This window comes from Quercus robur, chromosome 12, assembly GCF_932294415.1.
Source record: "Quercus robur chromosome 12, dhQueRobu3.1, whole genome shotgun sequence".
Classification (NCBI taxonomy): Eukaryota; Viridiplantae; Streptophyta; class Magnoliopsida; order Fagales; family Fagaceae; genus Quercus; species Quercus robur.
Window position 1 is genome coordinate 13,645,367 of NC_065545.1, and position 13,911 is coordinate 13,659,277.

The 13,911-nt window shown below is 32.7% G+C and overlaps 2 protein-coding genes across 2 annotated transcripts; both read left to right on the forward strand.

The window, feature by feature from the left end:
- Positions 1-5,967: 5,967 nt before the first annotated feature.
- LOC126710630 (universal stress protein PHOS34) lies at positions 5,968-8,345 on the forward strand. Its single transcript, XM_050411196.1, has 4 exons — positions 5,968-6,317; positions 6,402-6,496; positions 7,674-7,795; positions 8,074-8,345. The coding sequence occupies exons 1-4, from the start codon at positions 6,122-6,124 to the stop codon at positions 8,159-8,161; spliced, it is 501 nt and encodes a 166-aa protein (XP_050267153.1). The 5' UTR covers positions 5,968-6,121; the 3' UTR covers positions 8,162-8,345.
- A 3,136-nt stretch (positions 8,346-11,481) lies between these two features.
- Positions 11,482-13,855, forward strand: LOC126710627 (universal stress protein PHOS34-like). The gene is made up of 4 exons (XM_050411192.1): positions 11,482-11,827; positions 12,011-12,105; positions 13,182-13,303; positions 13,590-13,855. The coding sequence occupies exons 1-4, from the start codon at positions 11,614-11,616 to the stop codon at positions 13,675-13,677; spliced, it is 519 nt and encodes a 172-aa protein (XP_050267149.1). The 5' UTR covers positions 11,482-11,613; the 3' UTR covers positions 13,678-13,855.
- Positions 13,856-13,911: the final 56 nt, after the last annotated feature.

Sequence of the window (13,911 nt, forward strand, 5' to 3'; positions counted from 1 at the left end):
TAATCAATGGCCAATTGAATTCAACTGTAACCATCCAATAGGATGGGGGACCCACTTAACGAAGCAAAGTGGTCCTTCCTATTTAGAGCAATGTGCAAATTCTATTTCTCTCTTTAATTGTTTTTTGAACCAATGAGCATAGTTTTCGTATGGAAAAAATGCGCTAAATCTCAAACCAATATCATTTATTATTGTTCTTGTTACATTTTTCTCTAGTTAGAAAAGGATTTTAGTTAGTGTGGGGGAGTTTTAGTAAACTCAAATGGCAAAAATTTTATATAATCAACTAAAGAATTTGGGTACGAATCTCACCTTACCCAAACAAAACTTATTATTGTCTTGGCGTTCTAAATTAATGGTAAAAAACAATCAACATAGATTCTATTGAATTTAAAAATAAAAAATCAAGAAATTGCACTTTAGTTTGCTACTTTCTTGCCAAGTATTATATAAAGTAACCACACAAATGGCATATCTGATTTCCTACACAGTAGCAGAACCCCACAATTTGCACTTTCTTTAAAAAAAATGAAGCCACCATTAAACAAATGCAACTAGTACACATTTTGAGTATTGTTTTCTTAAAAATGCACTTATGACAGTTTCAAGATATTTAAGATACCCTTTTCCACCAAAACTTCTTGCATATATAGGCTTCTCTTTTAGTGCATTTGCAGCAGAAGCTATGCTTTTGAAACCTATTCATCGCTTGCTTCGCTAATAGCATATGTCATACTAGAACAACCCACTTGCCAGTCGGGCATCATTACCTACAACTTTTTGCTATCTTTAAAAAGACTCTCTACTACTCTGCTCGCATCCATTGTTTAATAATGCCATTTTTAGATGAATATTAGTAATTAAAAATTTGTTTCACATTGTTTATTAGCAATATAAAAGGCATGGTTACTTTTATTTTATCCAAAAATAAAAGGCATAATTACGTTTTGAAATAAAAATGTGGAGCAGTAAGTAAGAGCATTAAATGTGGGTGTTTGATGCCAGTGCACTAACAATAATATTACGTGCACTTTTCTTATTTAATAACACACAAAAAAAGTGATAGTGTATGATCATATGGGTGGGGGCAACTGCGGCTCTAGAAATTTTTTTTTAGAGCGGTGACTAAGAAACTTAAATTATACAAAATTTAATGAAAAGACAATTTGAATATATCAACGTTACAAAAAAAAACATGCAAATACATGAAATATTACAAATAAAAGATAAATTGCAAAGTGAAAATGCTGATATGAGAATAATAAAGTAACCATAAAATTTCATAACAAATCTTATGCAACAAGTTGTTAGCTAGTAATTGGTGGGTAAATCATGTCAATATTGAACCCGAATTAGAATTAGTAACAGTTTATCACATAAGATTTACTGTGAAATTATTGTGAAAATGTTGTGGATGTAACATTATTCTTATATTTATTGAATTCAAATTCTTATGATTCTCAAGTTAAAGTGTTCAACATTTTTATTAGAGTGATCAAAATAAGTTAATTTAGTATATAATATATATTTTTAAAGTATATAAATACAATTTTTTTAAGTCAGGATGGTCACAAATTATATTAGTTTAAAATAGTTATTTATATAATTTTTTTTTTTTTTTTTTTGACGAGTGAGACCACCCTCACATACAAGTAGAGCCGCCAGTGGGTGGGGGAGATAAGATTCAATTAAGCAAACCACTGAGGCACTGATGACTAATTGGATTTCAGTGGTGATTTCAGAAAACTTGACTATAAGATAATTGTGGCCAACAAAGAGATTACAAAGAGAAATTGACTTCGGATAAGTATGGCCAACAAAGAAAAACTGTCAATGGGAAAAGAAACACAGATTAAAATATTACACTGCCTTAGGTTTGATCTTTGATGTGAGTAGTGAGAGGGACTGAGCCTAATGAAGATGTTAAACTTGTGCTACGTACATTGACTTCATATATGGGTGGTATTTGATGGGATACCTTTTTTTTTTTTTTTTTTTTTTTTTTTTTTTTTTTTTGTGATATGACGGGCTTTTGGGCTTGTATTGGGGGTTTATCCTTTTGTCAACGTGGGTCTGTTCACTACCACTTGGGCCTATATTTAATTCAGACCAAAAGCCTAGGAGTACTTATTTCATAAATCTGAGGTCCGCCAATGACTTCATAGGTGGCCCAATAGAGAAAAGGTAGAAAGGCCCAGAACTAGAATGAAATAAATCTTGATGATATGAATTAGGATTTTTTTGGGCATTCCCAAAGATATTACTTTTTGTTTGTTTGTTTTATGGTTTTATGTACGTTGGGTATAGCTTATTTTTCCTTAGTTTGTTTTGTTTAAAAAACAAGATATGTAAAAGTAGAAAAATAAAATTTTAGAGTTTTGAAAAGTTTATATAAACAAGTTATGTACAAGGAGAAGAAAAAAAATTAGAGTTTTAAAAAGATACAAAGTTTAGCTACAAAATTAGTTGTAACCTAAGTAGGGGCGAAGCTGTGTTGAAGGGTGGGGGGCCATGCCCCCCCCCCCCCCCAATTTTTGAATTTTTTTTTAAATATATATAATTATTTTAATGTTTTCAAAATTTAGTCTATAAAAATAAGAGTTAGCCCCCCCCCCCCCCCAAATATTTGAATTAGTCCAATGATGCTCTTAAAAAAAATAATTGGTCTAATAGTAATAAAGATATAACTTTATTTTTCGTAATTTTATTTTTTATTGTAAAATGTGCTCTTATATCTGTTAAATATTTAATAAAGTTTGGCATCCAACATGTTTGAATCTATCTTTTTTAACCCATTATGTGGCGACTAACAAGTCATTGACTCATTAAAAAAATCTTGTCATTAAAACTATACATGAAATGTGTTTTTAGTTGCCACATAATAGGATAGAGCAAGATCGCTTCAAATATGTTTGGAGACTAATTTATTCCTTCAAGTTTTGGATCATTCATATTTTTGAAAATTTCATTAGTTCAATTGAAAGATTTTTTACTTACTTTAATATAAAATTTTATAATTTGTATTTAAAATGAAATTTTCTAAGAATTTCACTATGAAAATGGAAAAAATGAATTTTATTTTATAAAAGATCACCATCAAACATAATTTTGATTGAAAATACTAAGCTCTATATATATATATATATATATATATTTTTTTTTTTTTTTTTTGCTAGGTGTGTGTATATATATAACTTATCAAATAAAAAAGTGTGTATATATATGTGTGTATACAAAAAAAAAAAAAAAAAAAAAAAACATGTATGTGTGTATATGTATATATATATGTACAATAGCTATGCCATCAATAAATTGCTTAAATTGCAAGTTTTTGTAGTTTAAAATTATGCATGTAGGGGGCGGTTTTTGGGGCTCAGGCCCAACAGGCGGGTGATTCTGGCCCAAAAGCCCCTCAACAATGAATTTGTAGAGAGTAGGTTACAGAACTAGGTCTTTGACAGAGGAAACGTAGTTATGAACAAGCCATGCAACCAGTTGGACGTAGGGATTTTCCTCCAAGCTTATGGAATAACAGTCCCTGGGGCTGTATCTTCTGCTTTTTGTCTCTAGCTCCTTTCTCTTTTTTCTATCTTTTTCTTCTTCCAGCTTGCGATCCCTTGGCCATGGGGATCTCCTTCTCTTATATAGCATCCTCCCTAAGATCACGACCCTACACTTGTTAATCATCTGGACCTCTACTTGAGTGCCTGTCCCATAGGACATCTTCCCTCTTTTCTGTGAGTTGCACTGGCCAAGATAATTCTGTGCTCCTGTCCTTTCCACATTAATGCGGCTGGAAAAGTAGCTCCTTGGCATTTAATGCGGCAATCGTGGTTGCCCCCCTCCCAGAACGTCATGCACTGTTCCTTCGTATTGGATGGCTTTTTGCCATGTATAGGGTGTGAATTGGACACACACTTGGCGAGTCCGAGGAGGTATTCCTCCTCGGACGCCCCTAAGCAGGCCCGGCCCAACATGGCTGGGCCGGGGTACCCTATGCCCATGCCCTTTCTTCTTGTCGTGGTTGGGCTTAGTATATGTACTATGGCCCAACGTCAACTGACGGATTTTACCCCCACAATGCATAATATATAAGTTTATAGATTATATAGTAAATAATATCTGATTGACACGAAATTTGGCATATGTATTAAGAGCATGTTGAACATGCAATTCAATGGTTAAATTTTCAAAATATGTAGTAACATTTATTTTGTTGAATAAAGTTGTAATCTTAGGCTCAGGGGCAGAGCCAGGAATTTTTGTTTGGAGGGCCAAGTTGCAGCACTAATATATTTATCAAGACAACCCCTATATACATACGTACATCTTTAATTTTTTAGAAATTTCATAAACATAGAGGATACAAGAAAAAAAATGTAATTCAGTGGTAAATTTCTCAAAATTTAGCCCCAATAAAAAAATATTGAGTAAAGTTATAGTCTTAAATTACGACCAATTTTATAATTAAATTTTGTCCTACAAAAAAAAATGTTTATTGAATATCTATTAAGGAACTGATATTAAAAAGTTTTGATAGGAAATGCTGTTTTATGATTACAATTGTTTTACTTTTATCCCACTTGCTTTGTCTTTGGAAGAGTATCTCCATTCTTAATCGTTTTTGCGTCATTTGAAGTGTTGGGCCTTTTTTAGGGCCTATCCTACCTATGAAAAAAAATGATTTTTTTTTGGGGCCGTGGTCCAGCTCAATGCTTGTTGGTTATGGAAAGGAGATGTCTAAGCAAACCTGTCATTAATCCAACAGGACCAACACCACTTATATATAAATATTTTTTTTTGAAAAACAAACACACACATAGAAGAGAGAGAAATAAATTCTAACACAAAAACACATTATAACTCTACTTAAAAGTCATGGTACATTACTTATATTTAACTCACATGCAAAATCTTGGATCTTAGATTCATTCAATGGTATACTATACGTACACACCTGCACACAAATTTTTTTTTTGATAATTATTGGCATGCTTATCTAGTGTTGGTTATACACATTTACACCCACAACTCCAGATTTTTATTATTGCACCGAATAATTATCGCTCTTGGTATGTTTATTGGCATTATTTGCTCCCTTTTATTGTTGTAAGGTGTGATTATCGAATTATTAAAAAAATTGTGTTTTGGCCAAATAATTAAAAACAATCATTATAAAATAGATACCATAAATTCAAATAATATTGTTTAAAAAAAAAAAAAAAATTCTGAAATCAACTTCTGTAGACAAGTAAATAACATGTAGAGCAATAGAGGTTTCATTTTCAAGGTTCAAATTGTGAGGATGGAAGATTCGAATTGTCTTTGAGTGAGTGGTATATATATATATATATAGATAGTGCTGTGTTGTGTTGTGTTGTGTTTAGGTTGCAATTTAGTTATTTTTTGGCCTTAGGATTTGTAATTTAGTTATCAGAGATCAATTTTTAATGTGTCAATGTTAGCACTTTTATTGGTTCAATCTTGGTTGTATTTAGTTTGTGACGTTGGGAGGAGGAGTAAATCAACTAGTGAGTGAGAATTGAGAAATAACCTGAAAAATATATAAGTACAATCCATCCTAAAGAATAAATGGGGCTGGAGTTAACTTAATTAGAAGGGCAATATAATATAAGAGTGCAATAAACACATTAAAAATGAATTCGGAGGAGCCAGCAAAATAATGTTTTTAAAGAAAGATACCCTTTCAGCCTTTCTTAATTCTTATTATAGTATTTGTTTTTTTTCATAAATTAAACGTAGGAAAAGAAAGTGGACAACAAATATAGCGTCCATGCAGTTTGCGTTTTCCAGTATAGGACCCTGATCGAGATTGGAAGCTGAGTTGGCAAAATCTTTTGGCAAAAGGGAAAAGCAATAGCAATTTGTATATCATATGACATATCATAGCACTAATATTAACATTACGGGAATCGAATGAAGTTTCGTGGTGGATAACTTGAAAACGACGTCGTCGTTTACCTCATTAAAGTGGCTTTCAGAAAGAGAGAAGCGTCCATTTCTCGCTTTCTTTCTATAAATTCAAACTACTCCTAATCTCTAAACTACACTCCACAAACAAACAGCAAAAGTTAAGTTCATTCACACAGAGAGATTCTCAATGGCAGGCCAAGCAGCAGCAGTAGCAGAAAAGCAAGTGATGGTGGTAGGTATCGACGACAGCGAACGCAGCACCTACGCATTAGAGTGGACTTTGGATCACTTCTTCACACCTTACGCCTCCGACCATCCTTTCAAGCTCGTCCTCGTCCACTCCAAACCCACTCCTTTTTCCGCCATAGGCATCGCCGGCCCTGGTATAAATTCTTATTTTCGGAAATTATTTTTGTTTGGGCTTAATTTGAGTGAGAATTGTTATTTATTGTGATGGAAATTTGCAGGAGCCGCCGAAGTTTTACCGCTTGTGGATGCGGATTTGAAGAAGATCGCTGCCCGAGTTGTTGAAAAGGCTAGGGAGCTTTGCTCCACTAAATCGGTATTTTTTTTATTATTTTTTTAATTTTGAGAATCTTAATCTTTTTTTTTTTAAGCATATATTGGTTCATGTTGCCTTAGGAATCTGACCCAGTGGGAAGGGTCATAGGAAAACTTTACTAGCTAGCTAGGCTGAGAAGTGGGAATCTGATTCTCAATGAACTCCCCTCTCATAAAAGCAAAAGATCAGGTGTGCGTTTGCGTACTGTCTTTTTTGCGTGTACGTTTGCCCTCTTTTTTTTTTTTTTTTCCTGAATACAGAAATATAGAATCTGGTCCATGTAACTTAAAAACAGTATTTTTAACGATAAGTTTTAAATTTTCAGTAATAAGTGTATTCAAACAAACTCCAAGTGTGCATTTATCTAGAAATGAACGCATGTTTTGCATTTTTTTGGCTGGTCTCATGGTACTGTTCATGGACCAGCCACCCCTCAACCAATGCAGCAACAGTATTTTATGCGTCTCACAACATTATTTATGTTTTTAAAAATTATTTTACTACAGTATTTTCACCAATAAATTTTTAGTTTTCAGCAAATAAACGATATTCAAACACAATCCCCAAAATTTGAGTAATGAAAAGCTAGCATCTTAGTCAAGCGGTTCGGATGGGATGAGCGCAAGTAATTAAAAAATGTAACCCGAAAGAGTGGATGTGAACAATTACTGTACATGGTCAACTTGTCAATTTGTGCACAAAATCCAGGCATAGAAAATGAAAAATAAAAAATAAAAAATTGTAGCTTGGGGAGTTGAGGAAACAGAGAGATCATAACAGAGGAATCTGATCACAATTGAAAGGTATGCACATTGACTCAATTCGAGCAAAGATATTAATGTTGATACCACTGTTTGCACTTCACCTAAGCAGACAACAAAAACCGGAAATCCATTGATCAGCACCGAAGTAAATTTTGCAATTTCGTAGTTAAGCACTTTGGAGGCAATGTGATAGTGGTGGATGGTCTCTCAAATGGCACACAATGCTCATATTATGATAGTGAGTTCATCCTTGAAAGTATCTATACATACACATATACATACATACTTGCAAGTATATACATAATACCCGTGTTTTGGTATCTTCAGCGGAAATTGCCATATCTTACACATGGAAACTCAGGCTTCTAAGCCCAGCCCAGGCAACATCTTTTAATGTTTCCGATTGTATGCAGGTGCAGGATGTGATAGTGGAGGTGGTTGAAGGAGATGCTAGGAATGTTCTTTGTGAGGCAGTGGAGAAACACCACGCATCCATTTTGGTTGTGGGTAGTCATGGCTATGGAGCTATCAAGAGGTATTGATCTAAACCTTTATTCTTATTTTTGTTGTCATAGTTTACAAATGTTGAATTGTAAAGAAGTTGGTAGTGAACTTTTTTTTTTGCATTAGTCTGACATTTGATCTTGATCAAAACAAGTGCTTCTATTGTTACCTGTAACAAGCAAGAACTCATGAACATGTTACCACTTACTACCTATGATTCATTGTCCGTTTCTAGGAAACTTTTGGTGGAAATATGTTGCTCATCCATGAAACTTTGAAGTTTTAACAATCAATTTAATTTTCATGCAGGGCTGTTTTAGGCAGTGTCAGTGACTACTGTGCTCATCATGCCCACTGCACGGTGATGATTGTGAAGAAGCCCAAAATCAAACACTAAGAGCCACCATAGCTGCTTCACATAAAAATGTATTGCAGTTGGATCAGTTAAGGGATCATACATAATAAAAAATAAATTTGATGATGTACAACGTGTTTTTCTATCTTTGCATTTGACAGTTGCTCTTGAACTGGAATCTTTTACTCAACTCAACTTTGAATGATATGTTGATATTTCATTGTAAGCGTTCAATTAGGAATTGTTTCCCGTAAGTGATACTTGCACTCGCAAATAAGCATTCCAAGTTTCCGACTGCCAAAAAAGACCAGGTGCATTTTTTTTATACATTGATATCTGCATCTCTGAAGCAGAGCATGTTTCCATGGTCATCAACTGTGAAACTATAAACATATCACGAAGGGACCAAAGCACTTTCTCAGTCCTTTACCATACAATCAAACATCATGGGTGAGTTAGCATAGCCAATGGCGGTTCCAGGAATTTTTTTCGGAGTGTTTCTCAACCAGGGACAAAATGGGCTTCAGCCCTTTTCGGGTAAATTAATTAGCTTTTTTCCCTTCTTCCCAAACTAATTAGAAAAATGCCTCTCTTTTGAAACTCGACTTTCTCAAAATAGAGTTAAAAAAAAAAAAAAAAAAATTCTAGAGCCCTATAGTGACCTTTTTTAAGGACTTATAGTGACGTTTTAAGAACCTATAGTGACGTTTTGTAACTTGACATCCATGAAATCGAGTTATAAAACGTCACTATAGGTCCTTGAAAACGTCACTATAAGGCTTAACTCGATTTTAAAAAAGTCGAGTTTCAAAAGAGGGGTATTTCCCTAATTAGTTTGGGAAGAAGGGTAAAAGGTTAATTAATTTGCTCGAAAAGGGCAAAAGCCCATTTTGTCCTCTCAACCAGCATAAATTACACAATCTAATAAAAAGAAAATTTTATATATTGACAATAACAATAATAACAATAAAAAAACACACAAATACATAAAGTTTTACAACATAAAGCTTCTAGAGTTCAGTTGTGGTTGTTGTTAGTGTTGCTAAACAGGGATGGACAACGATGATTGTGGAGAGTAAATAAGTTTCTTATTTCCTTTTAGCCTTTAGGTTTGATTTAGTTTTAGTTTAAATTATTTAATGACTTGTGAATCCATGAGGCACTAAGGCAATGAGGATTTTTGTTTTTTTTTTTTAATAATATTTGTTGAATTAAAAAGGTAATTGTGTTGGTGTTGGAGTAGTGATAATCTTAGTCTGAGATAAGATTGATATTGTACTGAGCTTTTCTATTGGCATTTGGTTTGGGCCTTATTAGTAGTTTTATTATATATATATATTTTTTCTAGATTTTCGTTCAATTATTATTATTTGTTTTTGTTTTTTTCCATGGTTTTATAAACCAGTTCTTAGTACGGTAAAAGAACTGGTTTTGGGACTGGTTATTGGTTTTTTGGTTGGATCGAGATCCAACCATTGGTCGAACCGGTGACATCATAAATAATATAATTAATAAAATTTTAAATTATATAAATTAAAATATAATAGGTTAATTACTAATAATATGATAGCAAAATGTAAAAATATAATATTTAGTGACACTTTTCGTGTAAATTTGATCAAGTTTCCTTAGAATGGACAATAATCACATGTTTAATTATAATCATAAAAATAAAAAGTTTATTTTTTTTATATATATATATATATAATGAATTAATTGATGTTATGTAAAAATTAAGTAACTTTTTAAGTTTATTCATTTAATTAACTAAAATTACTATTTTTTTTCTAATCAAAATTATCGGAAAAAGAAAAAAGAAAAGTAGTTGTACAGTAAAAAAAGCTAAATTTATGTGACTTTGACCAATTAGTTGTATAATATATATTATAATGTTTTTGAGGAAAAGTAATCGTACAATGACAGTGTGTCAAGTAAAGCAAAAACTAAAAGTAAAGTTGTAGTATAGGCTTAAAAGAATATAAAAGCACGTGACTCTTTTTGTTGGAAAGACCCTAATATATTGTTAAGTTGCTCAAATTAAGGACCAAATTTAATTTTATTGGCATAAAAAAATTCAAGTTGTTCCCAAAATATTTTTAAAGGTAGATAAATATAAAATTTTAAATTATTATGTATACATTTTTTTTCCAGGTAGATAAATATAAAATTCAAGGTGGTCCTGGGACTACCCTGGCCATAAGATGGTGTCGCCCCTGAGCATTGCTTCTCTACATAATGTGAGAATTCACACCACCCTCAACAAAGGAAATGTCCTAAATAAGGAATTTGTTTATGTCAATTGTAGCTAACTAATTGAAAAAAGATAGGATACTAGTAACTAAGTAATTGAAAAGATAGGATATTACAACAAATAAGGTTTTCCTAAATGGTTTAAAGAGTAACCTTATAGTCATAACTATTTTACAATATTTTTACAAACTGTTGATGTAATTAATTCTTTTTGGTTTTTAGATGAGTTTACTATTATCAATTTGTAAAATAAGTTGTGTTTTTAGCATTTTCCAATATTAAATTTTTTTTTTTGAGAAACTCCAATGTTTAAATCCCACCCATATAAAAAATAGAATAAAATAAAATAATCGGTATCTTAGCCAAATAATAAGAGTAACAGTTCTGAAGTTGACCTCTCTAAATGTATTTTTAACTATTTTTTTTAATTAATCTCTTGTGCCCAATAAATAATTAAAAAAAAAAACTATTTCGGAGATTAAAAACCCAACAATTGCTTTTTAATGTTTTAAGTAAAATATATAATAAAAAAATGTTTTTTCTCATAAATTAAATGTAGGAAAATTGAAACCAAACAGCGAGCACGCAGATTGCGTTTTCCAATATAGGGAACTGATTGGAAGCTGAGCTGGCAAAATATATCCTTTGACAAAAAGCAATAGAATTTTTCAGTTGAAGGCTAGGTTCAGTGCATATAGTATACATGAACGTTAGATGATGATATGTGTTGAAAAGTTGATACATATTATAATCTCAACTATCCAGAACAAGTGGCCGCTAACCCAATCCTCACCCGAATTTTCATAGCAACTTGCTTACGGGAATCATGAAAGCATCGAATGACTTACGTGGATAACCAGAAAACGACAACGTCGTTTTCCTCATTAGCTGTCAGCAGTGGCTTCCAGCGAAACTAAGAATGTATATTTAAATACCATTTGTTAAAATTAAAAAATTATTGTTAAAAATATTATAAATAAAAATAAAAATTAATTGAAATAATACCGTTGACGGTAGAGTTCACAAATAATATCAAAAAATAGAATGGAACGGATAAATAATAGAAAAAATAAACTTTTTACAGTCAAATTAATTTCCATTTATATTCCCGTTGCAAACGCGCGATATGTGTCCTCTCTCTTTCTATAAAGCAAAATGCCAACTAATTCTAAAAATTAGTTGAAATAAATAATCAGCAAAAGCTCTGATTGTCACTCTTCAATTCAACAGAGAGAGATTCGAAAATGGCAAGCCCAGCAGAAGTAGAAGCAGAAGCAGTAGCAGTAGCAGAAAAGCAAGTGATGGTGGTAGGTATCGACGACAGCGAGCAAAGCACCTACGCTTTGGGGTGGACTCTGAAACACTTCTTCACACCTTACGCCTCCAACCCTCCTTTCAAGCTCGTCCTCGTCCACGCCAAACCCACTGTTTCCTCCGCCGTAAGTCTCGCCGGACCTGGTATAAAAATAAAACTTCCATCTTTTTCATGTTTTATTTCATCAAATACCCAACAACAAAAATGATTCGAAATGATATTATATAGCTAGAAATGGATTTATAGACGTGGAATATTGTTTTTGTTTTTGGGTAAGTTTGGTTTATTTGAGTGAATTGTTATTGATTGTGATGGATAATTTTTAGGAGGCGCCGAAATTTTACCGATGGTGGAGGCTGATTTGAAGAAGATCGCTGCTCGAATTATTGAAACGGCCAAGGGACTTTGCGACAGAAAATCGGTATTTATTTATTTTTAATTTTATTTTGGGACTTTAATCTTTTTTTCCTGAATTATTAAAATTTTCAAATATAGTTTTTTTTTTAATTAAAATTTTTTAACTCGATAATTGGGGATGAAAGGATTTGATTCTTGGCGTTAAACGCTAAGAGGTGATAGATGTGTTACAAAGCACTTTGGCAATATTAAAAGTCAATATTACGGATATCTGCTTTACCATGTTTATATAATGCTGACATGATACGTTTGATCATATGCTGGTCTCAAAATTTTATCATTGAACAATTCAATGGCTTTAAAAAGTTAAAAAAATAATAATGATAATAATAAATGAAATTTTAGTTTTGTTTTTTCTTTATGCATATATTGATTAAGCTGAATAATCTAAGACTAGGAATCTAACCCGGTGGTAAGGGTCTTTGGAAAATTTACTAGCTAGGTTGACAAGTAGAAAACTGATTCTCAATGAGCTTCTAATTCAAACCCCTCTCACAAAAGTAAAAGATCAAAATTCAAGTAATGGAAAGCAATTAAAGAATGTCATCTGAAAGAGTGGATGTGCGCAATCACTGTACATGGTCAACTTGTCAATTTGTGCACAAAATCCAGGCATAGAAAATGAAAAACAAAAGTAGCTTGGGGAGTTGAGGAAACAGAGAGATCATAGCAGAGGAATCTGATCACAAATGAAAGGGATGCACATTGACTCAATTCAAACCAAGATGTTAATGCTGATACCACTGTTTATCACTTCACCTAAGAAACCCACAAAAACCAGAAATCCATTGACCAACATCTAAGTAAATTTTGTAATTTCAAAGTTAAGCACTCTGGAGGCAATGTGATAGTGGTGGATGGTTTATCAAATGGCATATAATGCTCACATTATAATAGTGAGTTCATCCCTGAAAGTATACACATATACACATATATATATATATATACTTGCAAGTATACTCATACATAATACCAGTGTTTTGGTATCTTATGCTGAAATTGTCATATCTTACACATGGAAACTCAAGAGTTTTGAGCCCAGCCCGGGCAACTTCTTTTAAAGTTTCCGAATGTATGCAGGTGCATGATGTGAAAGTGGAGGTGGTGCAAGGAGATGCTAGGAATGTTCTTTGTGAGGCAGTGGAGAAACACCATGCATCCATTTTGGTTGTGGGTAGTCATGGCTATGGAGCTATCAAGAGGTATTGCTCTAAACCTTTATTCTTATTTTTGCTGTCATGGTTTACAACTGTTAAATTGTAAAGAAGTTAGCAGTGAACTTTTTTATTTATTTTCTGCCATTAGTCTGATATTTGATCTTGATCAAAACAGGTGCTTCTATTGTTAACTGTAACAAGCAAGAATTCAATAACATGTTACCATTTACTACTTATGATTCATTTTTTGCTTCTTGGAAACTTTTGGTGGAAATATGTTGCTCATCCATGAAACTTTGAAGCCTTAACAATCAATTTAATTTTCATGCAGGGCTGTTTTAGGCAGTGTCAGTGACTACTGTGCTCATCATGCCCACTGCACGGTGATGATTGTGAAGAGGCCCAAAATCAAACACTAAGCCACCATACCTGCTTCACATAAAAATGTATTGCAGTTGGATCAGTCAAGGGATTATACTTAAAAACAAATTTGATGATGTACAAAGTGTTTTTCTATCTTCGCATTTGACAGTTGCTCTTGAACTGGCATGTTTTACTCTGCTCAACTTTGAATGATAGGCTGATATTTCATTGTAAGCGTTTGATAGGAATTTGTTTCCCATAAGTGACAGTTGCACAAAAGCATTCCAAGT

Bases quoted from the DNA above. Each gene is read 5' to 3' on its own strand.
- LOC126710630 (XM_050411196.1), top strand. From the start codon at position 6,122: ATGGCAGGCCAAGCAGCAGCAGTAGCAGAAAAGCAAGTGATGGTGGTA. The intron at 6,318-6,401 runs GTATAAATTCTT...GGAAATTTGCAG, and splicing joins CATAGGCATCGCCGGCCCTG to GAGCCGCCGAAGTTTTACCG. The intron at 6,497-7,673 runs GTATTTTTTTTA...GATTGTATGCAG, and splicing joins AGCTTTGCTCCACTAAATCG to GTGCAGGATGTGATAGTGGA.
- LOC126710627 (XM_050411192.1), top strand. From the start codon at position 11,614: ATGGCAAGCCCAGCAGAAGTAGAAGCAGAAGCAGTAGCAGTAGCAGAA. The intron at 12,106-13,181 runs GTATTTATTTAT...GAATGTATGCAG, and splicing joins GACTTTGCGACAGAAAATCG to GTGCATGATGTGAAAGTGGA. The intron at 13,304-13,589 runs GTATTGCTCTAA...ATTTTCATGCAG, and splicing joins GGCTATGGAGCTATCAAGAG to GGCTGTTTTAGGCAGTGTCA.